This window comes from Heterocephalus glaber, unplaced genomic scaffold (assembly GCF_053883595.1).
Source record: "Heterocephalus glaber isolate CG9 unplaced genomic scaffold, H.glaber_assembly_v1.0 deba00001593, whole genome shotgun sequence".
Classification (NCBI taxonomy): Eukaryota; Metazoa; Chordata; class Mammalia; order Rodentia; family Bathyergidae; genus Heterocephalus; species Heterocephalus glaber.
Window position 1 is genome coordinate 3766180 of NW_028258368.1, and position 27067 is coordinate 3793246.

A 27067-nucleotide genomic window follows, 5' to 3' on the forward strand; every position below is an offset into this window, starting at 1 on the left:
TTAGATATTTCTTCAAAAATATGCGGTCATTAATTATCACATTTGATATTTTTACAATTTTCCCTTTTTAAAATTTTGTCACATAGTTATCTCTAGATGTTTTCTTTCCCAAAATAAGCATAAAAATGTGTTTAAATTCACTATCCTAATTACTGAAAAATTTCACATAAAAAACTCTAAGTATATATGTAGAATTTATTTTGCTTAATTTTCCTCAAAGCAAATGAAACAATATAGTGCATCATTGGTGAAAAGCATTGCGTTTCGCATAAGACTTTAAAGAAAGTGCTTGCATCTATTAAGAATATGACATTATTTCCTGTGTTTGTCACACTAAGGCAGTCTGGCATAGAAGTAAAAGACTTTGGAAGAAGCTGGAGAAGTGGGGTAGCCTTTCATTCAGTTATCCATGCCATTCAACCCACGCTGGTGGACTTAGAGAAGGTGAAAAGCAGATCTAACAGAGAAAATCTGGAGGACGCGTTCTCTATTGCTGAAACACAATTGGGCATCCCAAGACTGCTAGATCCTGAAGGTACATTGAATAACTATTGAGAGTACAAACACACACCATAGTATATGTGTATGTATTAAACTCAGAAATTGCATGACTTTTTAGAGTCCCCATAAGGGGACAGAGAGCTGGAGAAAAGTGGGAAGAAATAATATCTTTCTGTGCCAATTTTCTTCTGCATAAATACTTGCCCACATATTTGAGAATAAAATATAATGACTCTTTTATGGCATTAATGCATCAGCTGGGTGAGCTGGATTTAATATACTTAAGTTTGGAATAAAAGCTTTAGGAGTGTGTGTATGGGGGAGAAGAGTGTGGCAGGATAAATTATTACTCTATGTCTCCAAAGGATCTAGAAGAAATAGAAGATTACTAGTAATCTAAAATCATATCTTTAAAATGGCAGTAACCATTCCAATGTTTTGGTTTCTATCATCCTAACAGGCCAAATGGTTCACTGACATTTTTCATTCCAAGTGTTTGGCACATTTTTGGTAAGGCTGTGAATTTTAAGATCTACAAATGGAGTTAACCTCTTTCAAGGCTTCAAAAGACAATTCTGGTGCCTTTAGTAAATTAGTTTGTTGCATTGAAATAAAAGCATCAAAGGGAATTTTCCAAATGTCATAATTTATTACTTTGGTTGGCAATTACAGGAATCGATTAGTAAATGTACAGTGAAAATAAATTTTTGTTTAAACTTGGGATTTTATAATGAACTTTGTTTAGCTTGAAAACAAAAAAAATACTCTTACAGATCCATGAGAAAGTTATAGAACTCTGGTTGGGCTTCCGCTGAGACCGGAGGCCTCGTCAGGCTCCCTTCCCCAGCAGGATCCTCCTGTGCCCTCCCCACGTTCATCAGCATAGTCCAGGCTGATTGTTTCTGTATAAGAAAGCTCAGGGAGAAATTGCTCAGAAATCCCAGCCATAGGCTACAAAGGATATAATAGAGTCAGAACTTTTCCTAGTGTAGGATGAAAGCCGATCATAAAAAGTTTGCCCAAATACAAGGCTATCACCAATACAAGGTGATCCTTTATTTTCCAAATAAAAATTGCCCTCTCAAAAGTTATTTAGCCAACTTGAATGTATAAATGTTTAGGGTAGAGATTAAACAGAGCAATAACTATACTTATAAAAATTATTTTATAGTTTATGTACATATATATTGAACAGTACACAGTATGTTAAGTAATATCTTCCACGTTGTTTTCTCTTTCACTTTCACATTTCATGAAAGAGTCTCATTCATTCTTCACATGCTTCTTGAGTATCAACCAATGATTATCTCATTTCTTTTAGGGTTTTTTGTGGGGGTTTTTTTGTTGGGTTTTTTTGAGACAAGGTCTTGCTATGTAGTTCAGGCTGGCCTGAACTCTCTATGTACCCCAGGCTGACCTTGAACTCATGGTGATCCTCCTGTCTCAGCCTTCTGAGTGCTAGGATTACAGGTGTGCACCACCACACCCAGCCTAATCATCTCATTTCTAAAATCACCTTTAAATCATTTTAGCATTAAGCAATGCCAAAAGCATTATTTTTTTTGTTTCCTTTTAAATCAAGTGACTTGCAACAATTTAAAAATACATTAATATCTCAATCAGAAGGATTCTTTATAAAATATTATGATAGTTTTGTATTTTGACTATGGTGTTTTGGGTTTGTTTACTTTGCTCTTGGCCATATACATACTTGGCAAAATGTTATAATTTTTATTGCCTTTAAATGGATATTTTAAACACTTGTTTATAACATGTGACATTGTCTAGCTACTAAATCTTTAAAAATTTCTTTTCCTGATTTATGGTACTGATTTTATCAGGTAAATATCTATAGTTTCAAAGCCACATTGAAACATTTTTCAGGCAGTGTCTCCCTCAAAGAGTACTTGATTGTTTCAAAGTTCAGTGATTCAGACAGAATGCTCCACAGGGAAGACCAAAGAAATCAAATATTCTTCTAAAGCAATAGTTGTGGGGGCATGTGGCTTACCTATATCTGCCTGTAAAGAATAGTATGCAAGTGGTCTGCCATTCAGCATTTTTATACTTCCTCCTCACCCCAATTCTAAACTTGTCATACTATTTGTATTTAACTACATCAAATATCTGAGGAACTATACAACATCTCAGATGTTTGATAAATTGACATTAACATTACTTAAAAGAAAAATGTGCTATTTTCCCCAAAGCTCTTTGTTAAAATGTGTCATCTTCTTGCATTATAAAAATTTCCACCATTAGATTAAAATTATATTCTTCTTCCCCCTGAAAAATTTAATAGTAATTTTATTTTCCTTCTGCACTGAGTACATTTTACAATACCTGGATTCAAAATTTGAATTATTTAAACTCACTGAATGCTAATGAGCTTATTCATATTTTATTTTGTTTTTTCCAGATGTTGATGTAGATAAACCAGATGAGAAGTCTATTATGACCTATGTGGCCCAGTTTCTGAAACATTACCCTGACATCCTCGATGCAGGCACTGATGGACAAGAGAATGATGTAGGTATTTGTTTTCTTTAACCACTGGTGATGTACTCAATGAGAGTGGTTCAGCTTTTTATAGATACTGTTTTCAAAAAAATAATTTGGAATGCATTCTAACTGAGAAAGAGACAGCTATCACCAAATGGAGAGGTAATTCGTTGAAAAAGTTTCCCTGGTTTGTGTGTTGGATATGTCAGAGGGTACACTGCTAATAAATGATAGATATGTGATGCTGATCAATTATAACTGAGAAAAGACAGCAGTGGGGGGAAATCCACTGTAGTACACTGAGGACTGAAGTGATTTTACTTCCATTACGTTATTGACCTTGAGTCTTCTTGTTATATTTGCTTGGACAAAATCTAATTTTGACTTACAGCTTTCAAATGATGAATGATGTATATTCATTGTCATAAATGAAAAAATATGAGAGAAAAGGAGAAAAATTATCTGTGACAGGGGAAAATTTAATATGATAGTGTTAATTCTCAATATTCTTGTATGTTTATATAGATACATCATATTTTAACAAAAATAGCACCATAGAATCCACACAATTGAATAATCTTTTTATTAAAAGTGTGAAGAACTAAGCAGATAATCATGTGTATGTACAATAGTTTATCCAAACAGTTGTTAGAAATTTCTAATATTTTTGTTATTATGACAATCATGTAATAAACCCTGGTAAAGTTTTTTCTCAGACATGGAATTCTTAGGCCAAAGGACATGTATAATTTAATCCATTTTGAAATAGTTTTCAAATTACCTGTAGAAAACTTGTCTCATTTTGTAATTCACCCAGGATGCCAGAATGCCTAGTTTCCCATATGCAACAATTGATATGACCATTGTTTTAATATTTTTGAAATTGCATTGGGTTTTTTTATTATACAAGAGTGGATTCACTGCTGAACTTAAAATTAATTATAAGTCAAAATAGTTTCAGGGAAAATAATAATTGGAAGTTTCAGGAATTTTTATAACTGCCTGTTTCTATTGCTCAGATCTCAAGTGGGGTTTTGAAGTAGTTTGAAGTTACAATGGAGAATGATAAGAAAAATAAAACTTTTAAAATATATTTTCCAAAGACTTAGAAATATGCCTAAGGTAGGCAAAGGTCAATGTAGCATAACCTAAAGTTTTAAAGTAGGAAAAGGTATTACACTAATATTTAAAAATCAGTCAGTTTATGAAAGAATTAAGCAAAACAAAGGTAATTGGTCTTTCCTAGGTCTCTTGGATGAAATTAATATGACATTTGAGAGAACTTTGCTAGCTTCTTTTAAAAACTATGGTTTCAGGAAGCCCTTTTTGTTTCTTGGTAGGATTCTGACCCAAACATTGACCACCATAGTAATTTATCTATAGTTAGTAAAGCAAATATTCCTAGGAAGCACCTCAAAAGGCTGAAGCAAAGACTATATGCACATTTAGCACAGATTGACGCAAGTAGTTTGGATTTGCTGGGGCTCTGTGTTCCGCCAGTATAGATGAACATGGTGCTGCTGTATGAATAAGAGACTCTATAAGAAAACATATCAGACTCACCCTATGAAGCACAGAAAAAGTCAGGTTTCAGTATGATGTTCATACCAAAGCCCTTAAGTTATCGAGATAGATTTTCATTTGGTTTTGTTTCTGATTTTTTGCACTGTTCTTATTTCTCTCACATTAATCTACTCACCAGATAAGTAAACTGTGACCGGAAATGTGTAAGAAACAAAAGATGTTTTAGATAGTCCCCATGAGAAAGAGTTCAATGCCAAAAATCCTTAGACATATGAAATACACATACTCTTGATAAAAGCTTATTAATATACTTCACCAAAGAATTAAAAGTAATACTTAAGAGGTTAACTTAATTATCTAGAAGATAAATTTTGATCTTAAATCCCTCCATCACTTTTCTAAAATCCAGATGTATATGACTTCTTCCAGAGTACCTCAAAATTAATTTTGAGGTAAATATATTGTAAGATGTACCCTTTTTGTGATGTTTATAATGTAGGGCATACATATCTAAAGCTGAATGTTTTTGATTTAAAAAATAATTATTTTATTGTGTAGGGCTTCTTTGTTCATATAGTTAGCAGTCCCCTTCCTATATTCAGTGAACTTTTAGGACTTTACAGCTCACAAATGTTAGAGTGATTGGTACTGTCCACCTAGAATATTCAGTATTTGTCTACCCAGGACATGGTAAATCTCTTGATCCATTTTTTAAAATCTTGGAATCAACATATCGACCAGGCTTGGGGGGATTTTATTTCTATATTCCTTTATTTGTGATTCTATTTTATGGATACTATTTTAAATATAATGCTCTTACTGACAGTAGACTTTGCCATGCTTTTCTTCAACCAATAAAACCGACAAAGAAACGTTTTTCGTTAAGATATTCCTTGAATTGAAAATGATCAAGTTTCCCCCCAAACAATCTATTATGTGTCACAATAATACAGTAATAAAAAGATATTTCTTTTGTGATTAGTACTTAGTCTTAAATAAATAAAATGAATCTATTTGCTTTTCTGTCTTTCCTAGTAAAATTTCAGGGTTTTTTATCCATCCTTTCTTCCGTTATAGCAAATACTCCTCAGTGATCTTAGAAGCACAATACAGTCATCACTGTGATGGGGCTCACAGACATGCACACAGCTAGATTATTTTCAGGAAAAATACTATGTACTTCTCCTTTACATAGGTCTCCTTCTAAAATGTTTAATGTTATTTCAAAACTCATTTCTGAACTATATGTGTATTGCTACACAGGAATATTCCAAATTCAAATAAAAAAATCTTTTCCCAAAAGATTGGGAAAAGTGCATTGACTTATTGGAAGTTACAAAAACATCTTAAAATATTTACACCTTTAAAATTATTGCTGTTTATAGACAGTTGCCTCTCCATTGATTTTCATGTTTCCTCTATAATTTTTGTTCCTGATTCATATTATGTTTGTATATATTATCTTTTCATATTGTTAGGAAATACTTCAAGTTTTCCCATCTTTTGCAAATTCTATCCAAAATTATAAGGTAAGATCTAAATAATCTTGAATTAGTGCCCTATTGCATATATTATATGTTCTGTAGCTTTCTAGCCATTCCTTTGCATGTATTTGTCCTTATGTATACATTTCTTTTAATATCTCAATCATGTTAGTTCCTTTTCCTTCTAACAGAACAAATAACCTGCCTGTGTGTTCTTAAATGTTAGTGACAGTCTAAGCCCCTCCCATGGATTTGCCCACTAATCTTTAATTATAAGACAGTATCAGTTAATTTTTAAACACTTAACAACACTGATAAAAATTATGCAATAACTATGTTTGATTTATTGAAATGTGACATGAAGAAACAATGTTAAAAGTTTATTTTTGTACCTTAAAATATTAAACAGAGGGCCGGGGATTTAGCTCAGTGGTTTCGCTGCCTGCTGCGCAAGCGCAAAGACCCGAGTTGGATCCCTGGTACCAAAATATATATATATATACATATATACATGTATATATATAGCAGAAAAGGGTAAGTACTCCAAACTAGTTCATCAGTATGAGTTTCTTCACATCTCTTCTGCTCAGTATCAGGTCACATGGTTTAGTAAAGTTCAGAATATAAAATATGTGCTCAAAAATACTTGCAAAATGAATGGTTTTAAATTCTTGCTCATTCTAAATTATTGAGTCCCTATCCTATATTTCAATCTTTCTTTATATTAGATTTAGGCCTGGGTTAAATATCTATAAATACAGCAGACTTTATGCGAACACTAGTGTAGAAAATCAGAAGTAACAATTTAATGTCAAATATTAAATTAATTTTATCTCATACTCCACATGAAGCATAAATATATATCTGGCACACAAAAACATAAATGTGCCCCTGTGTGTGTGTGTGTGTGTGTGTGTGTGTGTGTGTGAGAGAGAGAGAGAGAGAGAGAGAGAGAGAGAGAGAGAGAGAGAGAGAGAAGAAAGCTGCTTGGAGCTTAGGTGATCTGTAGGCAAGTAGAACCCATGTTGTTTGAATGCATGTGAAAATTACCAATTGAAAAAATTCACTAATGGATTCTGAGACTATTGTTTTGCACTTCATTTTCCTCTTACAAAAGACAGTGTTGTGTGTATAAAGAGTTATATCTCTTACCTTTTGCAATTTGCTTAACACTTTTCCACCACCAGAAAAAAAAATAATTTACTAAATGGACTCTAATAAAGTTATTTCAAGAACATAATCCTCAGATGACTTTGTGAAGTAATTTTAATTAGTAACAAACAGCTACTCTTGGAACAGTCCCAACTGCATTTCAGATGCAGAAGTTGATGAGAAGCCTGTCTCCAAGGGATGGCAGTGAAGTTCCATGCTCACTGTGATATGGGTCACATGGTATGAATGTCACACTGATCTCTCAGACCTTGAAGATAGATCAAGAGCATTTCTTCCTCTGAGTTCATAGTGCATTATCAGTTCATAGTGTATTATTAGTCCTTTTCTGGGCATGAAAATCAATTGACAATAAAATCTGTGCCCTGATTACATTCATCTGATCATTCACAGCCATCATGAGAAGAGCTGAAGCTTTGCAGGATCCAACTCTATTTTTTCTCTTGGTAACTATGTCACCAATTAATCATGATTCCACAGTCATATGTTGAGTACACTAAATATGAAAACATACATAAGGAGTTTGTGGGGGAAAGGGACAATTATTGAGGCAAATACAAAGCCATGCAGGATAGGATATACTTGGTAGACCAGTAGTCTCACGTTCACCTGGAAACTTGTTAGAGACAGAAACTCGTGGGTTTTATTCCAGATCTTTTGAGCCAAATAGTCTGCCTGTATGCCCAGCCATTTGGTTATTACGGACCTGCCAGATGACTCTTGTGCACACTAAAATTTGTGAACCACTTGTGTAGAAGAGAAACCCAGTATCAGGCTTCTCCAGGGTACAGAATCTATAGAAAATATATGAATAACTATGCAAGTAGATTTATTTGATAGACTTACAGGATCAGAGACAGAAGAGTCCATAATGGCCATCTGTGTACTACAGAACTAGAGGGAGGATCTAGCTGCTATTCAATCCAAGAAGGTAGAAGGTGCACAAACAAAGAGGGATCGAGAGATGCAACATCTGCCGGGGAGTTAGCTCAGTGGTGCCACTGTCTGCCTCGCAAGCGCAAGGTCCCGAGTTCGATCCCTGGTACCAAAAAACAAAACAAAACAAAACAAACTAACAAAAACAGAGATGCAACATCAGCCCAAGTTTCCAAGCCTGGAAGCTCACTGGAGAGTCACTGATGAGAGGATGAATTAGAGGGCTGAGAAAACTAGAAATATGGAGATAGATACCCAAGGACAACAGCAGCAAAGAGTCCTTAGCAAGCATAGAATTGTTCAAAATCAGGACACTTCCTTCTTCTTTCCCTGTTTACTCCATCCAAGCTACAAGTCTATTGGTTGGTGCCACCCACAACTTAGGCGTTTTCACCTCAGTTTGCTGGCCTGTATGTCAGTCATCCATAGACACATCCAAAACTGTGCTTTACTAATCTGCTAATGTTTCTTAATCCATTCAAGTTCACAATTAATGGTCACAGATCCCTGGCCCAGACTTCTGGATCAGGAAAAGCTTCACAGAAAAAGTGCATGGGAAAATGGGAAAATGAGTGTTCAGGCAGGAGATAGGTGCCTCTGGAATTCCAGAAAGAAGTCATGAATCACAACAGCATTGTGCACCAGTTTCTGTCCTCTGTGTAACACAGACAAACTCTAGCTATCATCAAAACCACAGGAAGAGTGTCTCATGATACCAGAAATGATGGTTAAATAAGGGAGAGAGAGAGAAGAGAGAGAGAGAGAGAGAGAGAGAGAGAGAGAGAGAGAGAGAGAGAGAGAGAGATGGGGAGGACACCTAGGTCACAGAATTAATGTATGGCTCAATCAAAATCTGACATGGTTCCACCTGCCCATATAGACAGAATTCTTTTCACTTGGACACTTCACTTGTCCATGAGGAGAACTGTTTTACTTGTGTCACAGAACAATGGGTAGCAAAAGAGATGCTGTACTTGAAAGCTCCTTGCAATTTCACAAACATCATGTCAAATATGTTTATGATTACTCTAATTCTTTCAGGATATGAAATCTTGATGAAAAATTGAATATCTTCACAAAGTCCATACTAGAATAGCTCTCATTGTTATTTATGGAAGCAAGTATGTAAATGAATCCTGGATATATTTTTTCAGCAGGTGACTTGGTGAATCTCTAGTAGGAACCATGTTGCAAGGATTTAGGAATGACACTGAGCCAGATAAATGTGTTTCTTGTCCACTTGGAGTTTATGTTGTAATACTCAATATCATTTTAAAATAACAGTGTAGGCAATTTGTCCAACATTATTATGACAACACCTCCTTGAAGTCTGTCAAAATTAATCCCATCCAAAATAGCTGAGTTGTTTACCAGTGGCCTCAGCTTGGGAACCATTCACAGGAATATGGTTGCACTCCAGCTGTTTCACTTTCGGAATATATTTGGGCTCAAAATCTACTCTTTTGAACACATTTACTTTATTAAGTTAGTGTTCTAATTTAAGAGAACACTTAAATTCCCTTACTATTGAGGGAAACAATGGGGGTAGATAATTTCAGTATTAACGAGACAAATATTTTTCTAGAATTAATTTTTCTTCTTATACTCCAAAGGGGGTGAGATTAAGGAGAAGAAAAAATTTTTAGAGACAATTGGGATGTATTAAATATGAAGACTAGGGCCTGGGATGTAGCCCAATTCAGTTATGCCAAGGCTGCCTGGCAAGAGCAAGGTCCTGAGTTCAATCCCAGGTACTGGGAAAAAAATGAAGTCTAATCATTGAGTAAATGCACAGTTGCAGATAAAATTGTAATGTTTGATGATTTCCAGAGAGAAGACAGACTAATTCTGAAGGAAATGAAAGTTTGGATAGAACAATTTGAAAGAGATTTGACGAGGGCACAAGTGACAGAATCAAATCTGCAGGATACATATCAGGTACTGTGTGGAAAAGAGATTTCCATTTTTCAAAAACTTTTCATGGGTAAGATTTTCATATGTCACTTAGTCTGTTTAATCTTTCAAATTACATTGATGAAAAAATCTGTAAAGAAATAATATGTACTATCTTAAATTGGGATATAATTTTATAATTATATTTGTATTTGCAAGGGCAGCTTTGAATTATATTGTGTCCACACTGCCTATGGAAGGAGCTCTGAAATGTCACTACTCTTGGGGACTCAGTCTTCCAGATGACCCAGAACAAAAGCCTGGAGTCTTTGTTTTTCTGTAATTCATGGTTTTATAGATGTTACCTAACACAAAAATCCACCAGATAAAGAAATGAATAACTGAGGCCTCAAATGACAGTTACTGCAAAGTGAATGGAATTTAATAAAGAATTGCTATGTGAATATTTGGGTGCATTAAAGAAACCTTCTATGATCTTCCTAGTTCTGCACCATTACATTCAAGTTGAGCTCAGAGTTGTTGTCCCCAATATTGCTACACTATCATTGATTGGATTTCTGATTGCAATTTTCACTTCCAAGACACAATGTCTTGTAACGGATTTTTCCCATTAAAACATTGTGATTACATTCTATGTCACATTGTTATTTTCCTCCTACTTAAAACAGTACTTCATTTTAGTGACAAAACTAAATATAGTGTATTCTGTATTAGATTCTATAGAGTGTTCAAATGTACATATTTCTGTTATCTCTGGCTACAAAAAAAGGTACAGTGATGTAAAAGATTTGACATGGCAGACAATAAAGGATTTAACCTTGGTATTGATGTGTGATTTTATATAATGATGTAAATATACCTAAATTTAAATGAATTATATCTACATTATATTTATTGAACATAGCAAAGCAATCAATTTGTGTTTATTATTAATGTGTTGTTTGTCTTTAAAATTCAATGTATTATTTTCCATTGGAAAATTTCTTGATGAGACCATTAAAACTAATTAAATAGTACATTGAGAACAGAAATCCAAGGACAGAGTGAGTAGAATTATTTATTGCAGTAGTATTAGTTTTAGCAAAAATCATCAGAAAGTAAATTGCAAGTTATAAAGTTTTCTGCTGTTGAGATGCTATGAAAAGGAAACCAGATTAGAAAAATATGAAACATAAACACTTCCTTTGGGCCAAAAGTGATCATTAATTGCTTAAAATTGGGCTTAGAGACTATCTGGATTGTAAGGAAAATTTTCTTTCAACTGTGCATCATGTGATCAGCATTTTCTTCTTATTTATTTCAAATTATGAATTTTTTTTCTGTACCGGGGATCAAACTTGGGACCCTACACTTGCAAGGCAGAAGCTGTGCCACTGAGCTAAATCCCTGGCTGACCAATATTATTATTTTCCAGTTTTTCCAATCATAGAATTCTTTTGGATAAAATTGGAGATTGATTTTATGTTTTGGTATCCTTAAAATTTCATTAAGTTAGAAGAAATAGGAAATGAACGTGTGGTAAAATTTTATTCACTATCTCCTCCCAGTGTTCTTCATGTAAATTTACATGTTTGCATGTTATTCTGAAATCCTTTTCAATGTGTTTTCGACTATATTCAGTAAGGCCATTCGCCTGTTCTGTAACATAGTTGCATATTTTAATAGTGTTTTTCATTCATATTTGGACTTGAAATTACATTTTTGGGATATGCTGATTTAATGTACAGTGTAGAATTTCTTAAAAACTACTTTTATTTTAGTGCTAAGCCTATGTTTATGTATTATGAATTTATTTTAACTATACTGTGGCATACTTAATATTTTAATGTCATGAAATTAAAGAAAAAGATTACTGTGTAAATAAATCTCCTAAAGTAACCTCTTCATAAAGCTTTGCTTGAACATAAATTTAGATATCTTTAAGCATTATTGTGATATATGTAATTTATTTTTGCAAATTGTTTTATACTTTAAAGTAAAGCAAATATATTATTTGCATAGATATATACTCCTTTTTACTAGTCTTTCTGAAAAACATGGACTGGTGTGTAAATTACTTAACGAAAAGGAAAAAAATCGCTAGCCAGTGATGGCATACCTTTTAGAGACTAAGTGCCCAAAGTGCAACTCAAAAGCCACTTATTTATTGCAAAAAGTAAACACTGCAAATAAACTTAAATACTGAGGCTTTAGTTTAGAACAAAATCTCATACATTAAAGTATTTTTTGTCTTAAAAGAAAAACACGATCACATGCATGCCATAGGTTTGCCACCACTGCGAGGCTTTAGTCCTCCCTCTGCTACTTGTCCCTGTTTTTAGTACTTGCCACTTTAGGGTTTAAGAATAATGCATGTAGCAGTGTGAAGAGACAACTCACAATGTGGGAAAAAATTTTCACCAGCTGTCCCTCAGACAAAGGTCTACTATCTTGAATCTATAAAGAACTTAAAAAGATCAGACCTCCCAAATTTAAAGACCCAATCTAAAAATGGGCATCTGAAATGAACAGACACTTTTCAGACAAAGAAGTAGAAATAGCAAATAAACATATGAAAAAATGTTCAACATCATTGGTCATTCGAGAGATGCAAATGAAAACAATGCTGAGATTCTACCTCACCCCAGAAAGAATGGCTGCTATCAAGAAATCAACCAATAACAAATGCTGGTGGGGTTGTGGGGAAAGAGGAACACTGCTCCACTGCTGGTGGGAGTGTAGACTGGTGCAACCACTGTGGAAATCAGGATGGAGATACCTCAAAGAACTAGGACTGAAAGTCCCATTTGACCCAGCTATTCCCCTGCTGGGTATCTTCTCCAAAGAATTTAAAGAATCATGCCACAGTGATATATGTGCACCCATGTTCATAGCAGCACAATCTGTAATAGCTAAAACTTGGAAGCAACCCAAATGGCCATCAACTGGAGACTGGATAAAGAAAATGTGGAGTTTTTTTACGAAATGGAGTACTACTCTGCCATAAAAAATGAGAAATTAGAGACATTTATAGCTAAATAGATGCACATTGAGGCGATACTCTTAAATGAAATAAATAGGACACGTGTAAATACTGAATAGTTTCTCTGGTGTGAGAAACTGAAAGTGTAAATAAGGCCTAAAAGGTGTAATAGATAATGTGAAATGGGAAGAAAAGGGGCAAAGGGGAAGGGGAAGTGGGAGGGGTAGGGGAAAAGGAGAGAAGGAAATGGAATTAATATGAGAAAATGAAAAAATGGAAACAAACTCTTTGTAAATAGGGAGAGATGGAGGGGTTGAAAGAAGAGCAGGGGAAGGGATAAAAAGAAAAAAAGAATAATGCATGTCCATGTGTCAGGCTGAGGAAAGAGCCACAGAGCATAGTAAGAAGAAGCACTTAGCACTAGGTCAAATTCATAGTCAGGGCGTAAAGAATGGCACACGCTGTTAGTAACACCACTGCCATTAGTATTACCACCAACAGCATATATTGAATGTTCTCTATACATAAATAATTGCAATTTTTAAATGTGGTTTCCTTTTCTGCTTCTTTTTCTTTCTTTTTTTTCTTTTGACTCATTGCCATCCTATTGCTATTTTTCCTCTTTTAGTCATTTAAGCACTTCAGAATTCAATATGAAATAAAAAGGAAACAGATTGAACATTTAATACAGCCATTACATAGAGATGGTAAATTGTCACTTGACCAAGCTTTGGTAAAACAGTCCTGGGACAGAGTGTGCTCTAGGGTAAGTTCTCGCATGATTAATTTCATTACAGCTTATGTAATTTAGTCAAGAATAAGTTGCATCATCTTTTCCTACACAGTGACATTCATCAGGTCCTGCTGCCTCTGAAGCTGGGAAGGATTCACTATGGACCACCTTTGCCCTCTTGTCAGATTTTACTGTACCCTAATGGAAGTACTTGGTTCAACAGCTATTAGCCTGCCTGGGTTTTCCTACACATGATAGCTGTGGACAAGTGATAGATTGAAACCTTGGGAGATCTTCTGGATTACTTCTTACTTTACACAGGTTAATGCTGAATTGTTTAGAAGAAGTGACTCTTGTAGAAGATTCGTGGGAATGGAGAGTCAACCACTTCTCATATTCTCTATGTATCATCAACAGTTAATAATCTTTTGGTGTTGATGTAAAATTTTATAATGTTTAATACAAGCATCTCTTATCTAGTCATTCATAAATCTGAAGGAAAAGTGCTGAGTGTCTTCTATGTTAATATTCTTCATTATTTCTTAAAGACCTAGATTTCAAACATTTGGAGCTCTTCTACAACTAACAGGGATGTTTGATTTGAATTTGATTTGATTTGATATGTTACTTATTTTGATAACCTCATTTTTTCCACCAATTTCATCATCAATAGTACAGCAGACTATGAAATGGTGCTTGAGATTTGTGTAAAATGGAGAATTAGTGACAATGTTACAAAATTTTGGGCTTGTGGAAAGAATCCTAAAAAATCATCTTTGTCTAGAGCTGTCTAGATAACCGTCATTTTCTCCAAATTTGTTTTGATTATATGGGAGGTTTTAATCGGGATTTTAGTTGACCACCAGATACATACCTCTTGATATATAACTACTGCATCCTTTGAACATGTCAGTAAAACTGCTTCCTTTCTTTTAGCAAAAGCCACACTGAGAATTAGTGGATGCTTCATGCAATTCCCATAAAGAAGAAAATTGCTTAAGCTTCCTAGTAATATCTTTCCATGTCTAAGAAGAATTCTGTTTCCTTAGAATTTGCTCTGACTGAAGTTTTGTCCCTGTCTCCGTAGCATCAAACTCAGAACACAGATATTTGTTTGATATTTATTAAATTGCCTATATTCATTAATTTTAAGCCTTATATACAAACTTCAAAATTTTAGGAACAGTTTTCTGTATTAGAGGTGTTTTATTTTTCTATTTCTTTTTAATTTCAGCTCTTTGATTGGCATAGCCAGCTTGACAAATCACTCCCTGCACCTCTGGGCACTATAGGTGCCTGGTTGTACAGGGCAGAAGTGGCCCTGAAAGAGGAAATAGCCATTCAGCAGGTCCATGAGGAAACTGCAAACACAATACAACGGAAACTCGAGCAGCATAAGGTAAAAGTCCCATCTGAGAAGCTTTAGTGCCCAGCAGTAGTGATATGGTCTGGAGGTGTGGCCTGGTCAGACTGCATGGTGGGAGCTCACTGGTCATACCCAGGGCAGAAATGTCCTCAGAAGCTCCTCAGTTTGCTTTTCCTTTCCTGTGCTCATTAGTGAGGATTCCACTAGGCTGATTTCCTGAGACATTTTCCAAGAGCCATGGGGTATCTTTCTATCTGAAGCAGTTTGTGTTATTTCTATTGTTATATGTATTTTTTAGAAAATAAACTCACAGGTAGCACAAATTTACATAGCGACTGGCCTTGACCCCAGACCTCATCCCTGCCTTCACTTTCCAAAAAGGGCAGGAGGAAGTTCTTATGCCTTTGCTTTATGGGGTGGGGTGGGGAGAGATTAGAGGCCTTGGAGGGGGTGGAATCGGGGTTTCATGGCTCATAGTCAGGTGGGACCTTTTTGCCTTAATATATGATGAATTGTGTATAAGTTCCATTGTACTTCCTCTTGGAGTTTTGGGGTACTGCTGCCCTAACCAAAATCCTGTTTTCATTACTATCACATGAATGTAATGCTCCATTTTGTGCAACTGAATTTCTGTGCCCATTCACTTTGTCTTAGTGATGGGGTTTTACTGTATGTGTGGAAAGTAAACTGATCAACAGAGATTTCTACCTCTGACCATAATTAGTGGCAATTCATACACACACACACACACACACACACACACACACATCTTTCCCTAAGTAAATAGAATAGACTCTTCTTTATTCTAAACTAGAGACAGAAATGTCAACTCAGACCCCTTTTAACTCAAGAGACTCAACCCCAGACCAACTCATAAAACAAGTCAGTGTGAACCATCACTCTGGGTCCTGGCCCCTACTTACTCTTGGCCTTTTGTCATTTACACTCAGTGTTTTCAAACAATTTTGCTTTTATTTTTTTAAGCTTTATTTTATTTTTAATTGACATATGTGTGTGATTTTGATACACGTATCCATTGTTGAATGTGATCAAGTCAGGCTAGTAATACTATCATCACATCAAATATTCACATTTCTTCATGGTGAGGACAGTTAAAATCTTCTCTTTGGCCATTCTGAAATATACAATACATTTTTGTTAGGTATAGTGATTGTGCTGTGTGATAGAGCACCAAAACATAGTCTTCCTGTTTAACCTTAACTCCATCCTCTTGGTCTAATGTCTGTCTCCCTTTCCCTGGCCACCCCTGCAGCCTGCTCCCAGCCTCTTATAACTACCATGCTATACCCTACTTTTATGAATTTAATTTTTTTCAATTCTACAGTGAGATTGATTTTTTGATTCTTCAGTGAGATTGATCATATGGTATTTGTCTCTCTATTCCTGGTTTATTTTACTTAACATAAGGTCCTTCAGGTTCATATAGCTTATGACAAAATGGCAGAATTTTCTGGGTTATTTATTTATTTATTTGATACCAGAGATCAAACTCAGGTCCTTGCGCTTGTGGGGCAGGTAGTTGAACCACTGAGCTAATTCCCGGGCCCTTCTTGGTTTAATTGAAAGGCTGAATAATAGTCCATTGTATATATTACACATTTTAAAAATCCATTCATTTATTGATAAACATTTAGGTTGTTTCCATATCTTCATTCTTGTCAGTAATGCTTCAGTGAACACTGGAGTGGAGATTTCTTCTTGGGATATTGATTTCAATTGTTTTGGGTACATACTCAGTGATGGAACTGCTGGATTATATGATAGTCCTATTTTTAGTTTTATGAGGAAACGCCATACTGTTTTCTAAAATGGCTGTACTAATTTACATCACCATTAATTAATAGGCAGGTTTCCCCTTCCTCCACATCTCTGCCAATACTTCTTACCTTTCATATTTTAAATACTAACCAATCTAACAGATGTAGAATGATATTGCATTGTAAGATTTAAAGTGTTAAACATTTTTTCTATCTATTGATCATTTTGTATGTCTTCTTTTGAGAAAAATTTATTTAAATCATATGCCTATGTTTAATAAAAATACTCATTTTCTTCTTATTATTGGTTGAGTATATTTTGAATATTAGCCCCTTATACCAGCTATAATTTGAAAACAGTTTCTTCCTATCTGTGTCACTATATTGATGATTTCCTTTGCTCTGGAGAAGACTTTTAGTTTAGTACAATCTCATTTTCTTATTTCTACTTTTGTTATCTGTGCTTTGGGGGTCATATCCAAGAAATTACTCCCCAGGCCAAAGTCATGGAAATTTTCACAGAGATGTTTCTTCCAGTGGTTTTTATAGTTTTGGGTTTTACATTTATATCTTTAACCTTTCTGAGTTGATTCATGTATAAATGTGAGATGAGGGTCCATTTTCTCTCTTCTGCGTGTGGATATTCAATTTTCCTAACAACATTTATTGAAGGGATGATCTCTCAAAACCTTGTTTTCTTGGTAGTTTCTATAAAAATCAACTGACTAATGTGTAGGCTTATTTCTGGGCTCTGTATCTTTTTACTTTCGCAGTTGGATGTTGAACCCACAACCTTATGCGCTAGGCAAATGGTCTACCACTGACCTGCATGCCCCGTTCTTCTCTATCCTCTTTCATTGGTCCATGTGCTCAGAGACACTTTTAGATTTGCTAATTATCTCTTATCCCCTCCCTTCTCTATCACTGCCAGCACACACACACACACACACACACACACACACACACACACCCCTCCCTATCATCTGGCTGATGACAGCATGACTCTGAGGTCTGCTCCATCTGTGTAGTTGCACACACAAACCCCAATCTGTTCTCCTGAACCTCATTTATCCACATGTGGGGGAAGCTGTGAGGGAGCCAGAATTCATGCCTTGGTTGAGATCAAGTCACATGAAGATTTCCTGGGATTGAGCCAGGTTTAGGCTTCTCAAAAACATAGACAGAACACAAGTCTATTTTGAGATTCTCAGTATATTAAAAGTAGGGGAAAGTGCTAAACATGGTTTTACAAATAATACTTATCTAACAAATCAATAATTAAACATATAGGCTATACAATAATTTCCCTTCATGTAAAACAGGTGGCAATTGAAACTGCTTTGACCTCTATGAATATTCAATACAAAAGAAGTTACTTTAGAGTTTTAAATAACATGTAGAATATGCATCAGTTATGAGTTAAATTGAACCAACTTGTGGCACCAGGGGACAGGTGCAGGTGACAGTCAAGGTTTAGCTATTTGTAGTGCCTCCAAACTATAGATTTGAGAAACATCCCTGTGTTTTTGTTTATATAATAGATTCAAAACTGATTTACATGTTTCACATAGAAAAAAATGTCCTACCATATAACTGTGTTATTTACCAGATAATTGTAAGGTTTCACAAAAATATTAATTCAGGTGGCATGGGCCCCTGATGGAAAATGACTTTAAATTGCATGGTGTGTACATGAGTCTGTGTATTCCATGCCTATATGATTGAGGGCCTTTATGAGCCATTCTGGAGAGAGAGAGTCAGAGAGAGATGGAGAGAGATGAAGGGAGAGAGATGAAGAGAGATAGAGAAAGAGAGGGAAAGAGAGAAAGATAGAGACAGAGACACAGAGATGGAAAAAGAGAGAGGGGGAGCGAAAGAGGGAAAGGAGAGAGAGAGACAGAGAGACAGACAGAGAGAGAGACAGAGACACAGACAGAGGAAAAGAGAGTGAGCTGTGTCAACCACTACTAAGAACACAACTAGAAAATTTTCCCTACCAGAGTTTAGTAAAGAAGCCATATAAACCTGAAATGAAGTGAGCAGGGGGACACAGAGTGGAACAAGAGACAGAGAGGATGGTTATCTGAGACTAAAAAACTAGAAAACACTAAAGATAAAATGATTGAATACAATAAAGAGACAGCAGGAAGCCAGAACAGGCAGGTAGGAGGCAAGGCCAGGTTTAAAGTACATCTCAGAATGATCCTTTTATCAAGATGGAAACTTTTACTAAGCCTGGACACAAGTACTTAAAGTGGCAGAGTCGTAAAACAATGTCATTTTCAATTATGAGATCAATTCCAATTAATTCAAAATATACTTATTAATTTCCTCTAATAAGCTAAGCTTTGAAGATGAGAAGTTCAAGATAAGAAGATAACTCAGTATCCTCAGTAGCATGACATCAGTTAACTCCCCTGGGCTGACTCACAGATGAAATCAATTGGGGAAAACACAAATACAGGATTCAGCAGATGCATAAACAGGAATGTTTGAGAATGCTCTTTTCATTCCTATGTAAAAGGTAATTCTCATTCTCATCAAGACAACTGAAATATGCCATAAAAATGTAGAATGCTTGGTTTTCTCCACTCTTCATGCCTTCTTTTTGATTTGGTACCAAGGATCGAACTCAGGCCCTTGTGCTTGTGAGGCAGGCAGCAGAACCAATGAGCTAAATCCCCTGCCTTAAAAAAAAAGACAATTTACTCACTTAATACATAGAATTGGAAAATTGGTTTCAGATAATTTTTAAATGTATATTTCAAAGAATTTGCTTTGTGAATGAATGTCCTTTTCATGACTTTTTGAGAGTTAAGTTACATGTGTATCAGAACACCTTCATTCTGCAAAGCAAGGGATCCATGTATTATCTTTTCTTTTTTCTAGATACTCAGGTATCTAAAAAGATAACCATAACCACAGCTAACTACAAAGGAAAGCTTCACAATATTTTGGTCCTAAGAATTTAATTTTTCTGAAACTGTACTATGACAGATGGACAGATATGAAATTGGTGTTAGTGTTCTCTTAGACATATGAGTAAATTGAAGGCATAGAGAAATTAAGTGACATAGCCAAGACCACGTAGCTGATCATTCCAGTCATCTGAAGCATCATATGTCCAAACAGACATTACATATAGGATATGCAGAGTGATTATACCGACTGTTTTATTACCTGTATTGCTTGGCAAAATAAGACTTTAAAGTCTTCAGAATCATGAGAATAGCTACTGACCCCACTAACCTACCCTCTGTCCGTACGGAGTTATCAACTTGACCTTGGTGACTTTCCCTCACTTCTTGATTGTATTTCCTGGATAACAGTACATATCATGATGATTAATACCTTCAGTACTTAATAGATGATCTTTCCAGCATCCTGGCCTTTCAGTGCTTGCACCCTTTCTTCCCCCATGATTCTATGCCCTACCCTTGTCCCTCACTCCATAGTCACACCCTACAATCATTATCACCAGTCTCTGAAACTCTCTATAGTTGCTTGGTCAAGGATAAAACTCTCCAACCTTTGCTTCTTAGAACCAGTTGATCCTGTTGTCTTTTACTGCATGCCAACCTCTTCATACCCTGCTCAAATTCAGTGCTTTTAAAGTTACCCCTTGTGCACACTCTCAATTGCCCTGTCCATATCCCTTGCCCTACTGTTCTTGTGAAAAGACAGTGCTGCCTAGAACCCACCATCTGCCTGGTTCATGCCCACACAGAGGGAGCTACCGAGGCTGGAGAAAACCATCCCACGCCCAACATCCAGGCAACATGACTCACCCAAGTGAGCCCTTCCTACTGCCTGGCAGTCATAAGGATTTCCCGACTCCATCTCTCTCTGTTTCAGGGATAATTATATCATATCTCTTCTTCTTAAACCTTCCACACCTCCTCCCCATCCTCACTCTTAGGAGATGACATTGCTTCCTATTTCTTGGAGAAAGTAGAAGCAGTCAGAAAAGAATTTCCATATGCTCCCACAACCACATCAACTCCCCTACTGTCATCTGTGCCTGAATACTTGGTCTTCACTTCTGTTACTATGGATGAACCATCTGGCTCCCAGCTCAGGCCAACCCCTCCATGTGTGCACCAGATCCCATCCTCCTTCCCTCAATAGAATAATGCCTGTCCATCTTTTCCTCTTTACTTTTTCCTTCCATCTCTCTCTGTTGTATTTTTCCTATCCCCATACAAATGCACTATTGTTTCTCTCACCTTAAAAATATCTTTCTTGCTCCTCATGAGCTTTCCAGCTTCTGTCCAAATTTATTCCCTCCTTTTAGGCAAAAACTCTCTGAAAGAATTGTTCATATTCTTATTTTTGCTTCAAAATTCTCTCCTCCATTTTCTGTAGAGCCCATTCCAATCAAGATTTCCCTCGCCATGGTACCCATGCCAAGTTGACAGGGATTTACTTGTTCCTCCTCCAATGGCCATTTGTTAGTTTTCATCTTTTCTGACCTATCAGAAGCATTTCAAATGGTTATTCCTGTGTCAGAGCCGCTTTCTTGTCACTGGAACAAAATGCTTCAAACACAACTTAAAGGCAGAGAGATTTATTTGGGTTCATGGTTTTTAGAAGTCTATAGTCAGCTGGTTGCAATTCAGGAAGGTCATGATGGAAGGGATTAGTAAAGAAAGATTGGTCACATCATGGTGACCAGGAAGTAGAGAGAGAAAGAAGGATCTGGGGAGGGAGATTAACCTTCAGGGTCACACCTCTCAGTGATGGCCTTCTCCCACCAGGCCCCACTTTTATTTTTTTTCTTAAATTCTTTTGACGATACATTTTAGGTATACAATACGTTTACATTTATCATTGGGTGTTTGTACCTGTACATGATATATCTTGGTTCTTATTTTTTCCCCATTCCCTGTGTTCCCTTCACCCCCTCCACCCTTCCCTATTTACATAGACTTCGTTTCCATTTTTTTTTCTTTTCTCATAATTTTTCCTTTCCCTTCTTTCCTTTCCCTTTCCCCTCCAACTCCTATAACTTTGGAAATTTCTTCCTATTTCAAATTATCAATTATTCATTTTAATCATTTTAACACTTGTTTACACTTTCAGTTTCTCACACTAGAGAAACAATTCGGTATTTAGATATGTGTGTCCTATTTGTTTCACTTAAGAGAATGGCCTCAATATGCATCCATTTAGCTATAAATGTCTCTAGTTTCTCATTCTTTATGGCTGAGTAGTACTCCATTTTATAAAAGAACCACATCTTCTTTATCCAGTTTCCAGTTGATGGGCACTTGGGCTGTTTCCAAGCTTTAGCTATTACAAACTGTGCCACTATAAACATAGGTGCACATTTATTGCTGTGGTATTATTCTTTTAATTCTTTGGGGAGATACCCAGCAGGGAACAGCTGGGTCAAATGGGACCTCTACTCCTAGTTCTTTGAGGAATTTCCATACTGATTTCCACAGTGGTTGCACCAGTCTACACTCCTACCAACAATGGAGAAAGATTCCTTTCTCTCCACACCCCCACCAACATTTGTTATTGGTTGATTTCTTGATAGCAACCATTCTTTCTGGGGTGAGGTGGAATCTCAGTGTTGTTTTCATCTGCATCTCTCAAATGACCAGTGATGTTGAACATTTTTTCATATATTTGCTTGCTGCTTTTACTTCTTTGTCTGAGAAATGTCTGTTCATTTTAGGTGCCCATTTTTGAATTGGGTCTTTAAATTTGGGGGGTCTGATATTTTTCAGTTCTTTATATATTCTAGATAGTAGTGCTTTTTCTAAGGTACAGCTGTTAAAATTTTTTCCCACATTGTAGGTTGTCTCTTAGCTCTGTTGGTGGTTTCTCTTGCAGTGCAGAAGCTTTTCAATAAGATGAAATCCCAGTTATTGATTCTTTGTACTAGTTCCTGTGCTACTGAGGTTTTGTTCGTAAAGTCTTTTCCTATGCCAATGTCTTCAAGAGTTCTACCTAACTTATCTTCCAGCAAGTTTAGTGTTTCTGTCTTAATATTTAGATCTTTAATCCACTTTGCTCTTAGTTTAATGCATGGTGATAGTTATGGGTCTAGTTTTAATCTTTGGCAGGTTGAAATCCAGTTTTTCCAACACCATTTATATAAATAGGCTATCTTTCCTTCAATGAGAGTGGTTGGCTCTTTGTCAAAGATGAGGTGACTGAGTATGTCTGGAGTTATTTCTGCATCTTCTAATCTCTTCCACTGATCCTTGGATCTGTTCCTTTGCCAGTGCCATGCTGTTGTTTTCACAGTAGCTTTGTAGTATAGTTTCAAGTTGAGGATTGTGATACCCCCAGCCATGTCTCTGTTGCCTAGAATTGCTTTTGCTATTCTAGGTTTCTTCTGGTTCCAAATGAATTTTTGGATTGTTTTCTCTAGTTCTGTGAAGTATATTGTTGGAATTTCAATCTGCATTGCATTAAACCTATATAGCAGTTTTAGAAGTATGGCCATTTTAACTATGTTGGTTCTTCCTACCCATGAACATAAGATGTCTTTCCATTTTCCTATATCCTCCTTGATCTCGTTTTTCAGAGTGCTCTAGTTTTCAGTGTCTTTTGCTTCCTTTGTTAGATTGATTCCTAGATATTTCATTTTTTTTGGATGCTATTGTAAAAGGAATTGTTTCCCTAATTTCTCTCTCAGTGAGTCTGTTATTTGTGTATAAGAAGGCTATTGTTTTTTATATCCAGTTACTCCACTGAATCTTTCAATTAAGTCTAGAAGTCTTTTGGTAGAGTTTTTGGGGTTTTCTATGTAAAGTATCATATCATCAGCAAATAATGACAGTTTCACTTCTTCTTTTCCTATCTTTATCCCTTTTATGTCTTTCTGTTTTCTAATTGCTGTAGCTAATGTTTCCAGAACTATATTGAACAGGAGTGGTGATAGTGGTCATCCTCATCCTGTTCCTGATTTTAGCATGAAAGTTTTCAGTTTTTGACCATTTAGTATGATGTTGGCTGTTGGTTTTTCATAGATAGCCTTAATCAGGTTGAGATAAAGACCTTCTATTCCAAATTTCTGTAGGGTTTTTATCATGAATGGGTGTTGGATTTTGTTGAATGCTTTTTCTGCGTCTATTGAGGTGATCATATGGTTTTTGTCCTTGACTCTGTTAATATAGTGTATTACATTTTTTTATTTACCTATGCTGAACCATCCTTGCATCCCTGGGATAAATCCAACTTGGTCAGGCTGTGTCATCTTCTTGATGACCCTCTGTTTTCTGTTTGCCAGTATCTTGTTGAGGATTTTTGCATCTATGTCATTAGGGAGATTGGCCTGTAGTTCTCTTTTTGGGTTGGATCTTTCCCTGGTTTTGGAATCAAAGTAACACTTGCTTCCAGGAATGAGTTTGGAAGCCTTGCTTCCCTTTCAATTTCCTTGATGAGTTTAAAGAGTAATGGTGATAGTTCTTTAAATGTCTTGTGGAATTCAGCAGTGAAACCATCGGGACCTGAGTTTTTCTTTGTTGATAAATTTTTTATTACATTTTCAATTTCACTCATTGTATTTGGGGTGTTTAGAATTTCTATATCTTCTTCATTTAACTTTGGCAAGTAGTATGTATCTAGGAATCTGTCCATTTCTTCTGTGTTTTCCATTTTACTTGAGTACAGGTTTTCGAAGTCGGTATTGATGATCCTCTGGATTTCTGCTGGGTCTGTTGTGACTTCACCTTTTCTATTCTTAATTGCATGGATTTGAGCCTTTTCTTTCCTTTTTTGATAAGGTTGGCTAAAGGTTTATTGATTTTATTTATTCTTTCAAAAAACCAACTCTTTGACTCATTGATTTTTTGTATCATTCTCTTAGTCTCCTTTGCATTGATTTCTGCTCTGATCTTTATAATTTCCTCTCTTGTATAACCTTTGGGTTTGTTATGCTCTTCTTTTTCTAGGAACTTGAGGTTCTGCATTAGGTTATTTAACTGAGTTATCTCTGTGTTCCTAATATGGGCATTCACTGCTATGAATTTCCTGAGTAAAACTGCTTTCATTGTGTCCCATAGATTCCTATATGTTGTACTGGCCTTATCATTTACTTGTAGAAACTGTCTGATTTCTTCTTTAATTTTCTCTGTGACCCATTGGTTGTTCAGGAGGGTGTTATTCAGTTTCCATGTGTTTGTGGTGGTTTTGCAGTTTCTCATGTCATTGATTTCCAATTTATTGCACTATGGTCTGATAATATACAGGGGATAACTTCAATTCTTTTACATTTACTTAGATATGTCCTATGAGCTAGCATGTGGTCTATTTTGGAGAATGACCCACGTGCAGCCAAAAAGAATGTGTATTCTGATTTTGTGGGCTGGAATACTGTAAACACCTATTAAGTCCATTTGTTCAATAACTTGGTTTAGTTCTAGAATTTTGTTGTTAATTTTTTGTCTAGATGATCTATCTGTCTGTTTGTGATAGTGGGATATTGAGATCCCCCACTACAATTGTATTAGTGCTTATTTGGTTTTTCATGTCTATTAATATTTGTTTTGTATAGTTGGGGGCATTCGTATTTGGTGCATATATATTCATGATTGTCATCTCTTCCTCTTGGATTGTTCCCTTCACAAGGATGTAGCGACCATCTTTATCTCTCTTAATTAGTTTTGGTTTGAAATCTACTTTGTCTGTAAATAAGATTGCTACCCCTGCTTTTTTTCTGGGTTCCAGTCACATGGAGAACTATTTTCCATCCTTTAACTTTCAGTCAATGAATTTCTTTTTGAGTTAGGCGTGTTTCTTGTATACAGCACATTGTTGGATTTTGTTTCTTAATCCATTCTGCCAGTCTAATTCTTTTGATTGGTGAATTGAGGCCACTAACATTGATAGTTATAATTGATAGATATTGACTCGTCCTTGTCATGATGTTTTACTGTTGTTGGCTCTTTTATTTCTCATTTTTCCCCCTTTCCCTTTAGTTTCTTACCTTGCTTGGTGTCTTCCCTCTGTTGGACCTCACGGAGTTGTGACTTTCATTGTTTTTTTCTAGGATATTGTTTAGAATTGCTTGGAGTGCTGATTTGGTGTTCATGAAAATTCTCAGGTGTTCTTTGTAGTGGAAATACCTAATTTCCTCATCGATTTTGAAAGATAATTTTGCAGAATACAACAGTCTAGGTTGGAAGCTATTTACTTTTAGGGCTTGAAATACTTCACTCCAGGCTCTCCTTGACTTGAGGGTTTGTGTTGAGAAGTCTACTGTGATTCTGATGGGCTTTCCTTTGTAGGCGATTTGTTTCTTTTCTCTAACTGCCTTTAAGATTTTGTTCTTCTGTTGGGTTTCTGGATCTTGACTGTTACATGTCTAGATGTAGATGTTTTTTTGATCATGGCTAGTTGGAGTTTTGTATGCCTCACTTATCTGTATGTCCATTTCTCTACCTCTGTCTGAGAAGTTTTCAACTTTTACTTCTGTGAACAGTTTTTTTTATGTCAATTGTACTTTCTCTTGTTTTTTCGTGGACTCTTATCAGTCTTATGTTATTCTTCTTTGCATCATCTAGCAGTTGTTGGATTGATTTCTCTTGGTCCCTTACTATTTTTAAGAAATCTTTGGGGTTTTTTAAAAAAAAAGAAAGTAATCTCTGTTTTCATGGTTCTTAACTGCAATCTTGTCTTCTATATCTGATATTCTATCTTCAGATTTCCTTAATCTACCGTGCATACTTTCAGTGGAGTTTTTAATCTCCTGAATATCTGTTTGAATCTCTTTCATGGATTCCATTTCTTTCTTATGTTGGGCGATCATGGTTTCCATTTCTTCCTTATGCTGGGTATTCATGGCTTCCATCATGTTTCTGAGGTCATCTATTTTTTTATCTGCTTATCTTCTAGAGCCTCTAATCATGTTTTTCACTCTGCTCACCATCTCTCTAGTTATCTGGAGATTATTTCTGCTTTCAATTTTTCTAGAGCCTCATGCATCTGTTTTGTTACTTCCTGTGCTATCAGATCAGGTTGTCCAGGTGGTTGATTATCAGACTTTTCCACCTCGTTTCCCCCAGAATTTACCCTTGGTGGAGTGGAAGTTTGAGTTTGTGCCTTGCTTAAATGTCTTCTCATTTTTGTTTTTGGTACTGTCCTTGGTTTAATTCCTGGGTTGATACTTGGAAATTGCTTATTGTAGATATCTTTGTTGCTTGTAATTAGACCCCTATGGAATGATTGCTTCTCAGAGGT

The 27067-nt window shown here is 35.7% G+C and overlaps 1 protein-coding gene across 18 annotated transcripts in view; it reads left to right on the plus strand.

Annotated features, from left to right (window-relative positions):
* The window catches only part of Syne1 (spectrin repeat containing nuclear envelope protein 1), a 473610-nt gene that overhangs the window by 122973 nt on the left and 323570 nt on the right, over nucleotides 1-27067 (plus strand). For 14 of the 18 annotated variants that reach the window (XM_087193553.1, XM_087193567.1, XM_087193559.1 and 11 more), the window contains 6 exons: nucleotides 339-535; nucleotides 2921-3030; nucleotides 6006-6056; nucleotides 9948-10055; nucleotides 13622-13759; nucleotides 14961-15125. In XM_087193553.1, coding sequence (XP_087049679.1) covers nucleotides 339-535; nucleotides 2921-3030; nucleotides 6006-6056; nucleotides 9948-10055; nucleotides 13622-13759; nucleotides 14961-15125 — 769 coding nt within the window. The remainder of the gene's footprint in view (nucleotides 1-338; nucleotides 536-2920; nucleotides 3031-6005; nucleotides 6057-9947; nucleotides 10056-13621; nucleotides 13760-14960; nucleotides 15126-27067) is intronic. The other 4 variants (XM_087193557.1, XM_021238016.2, XM_087193560.1 and 1 more) reach the window with 1 other exon arrangement.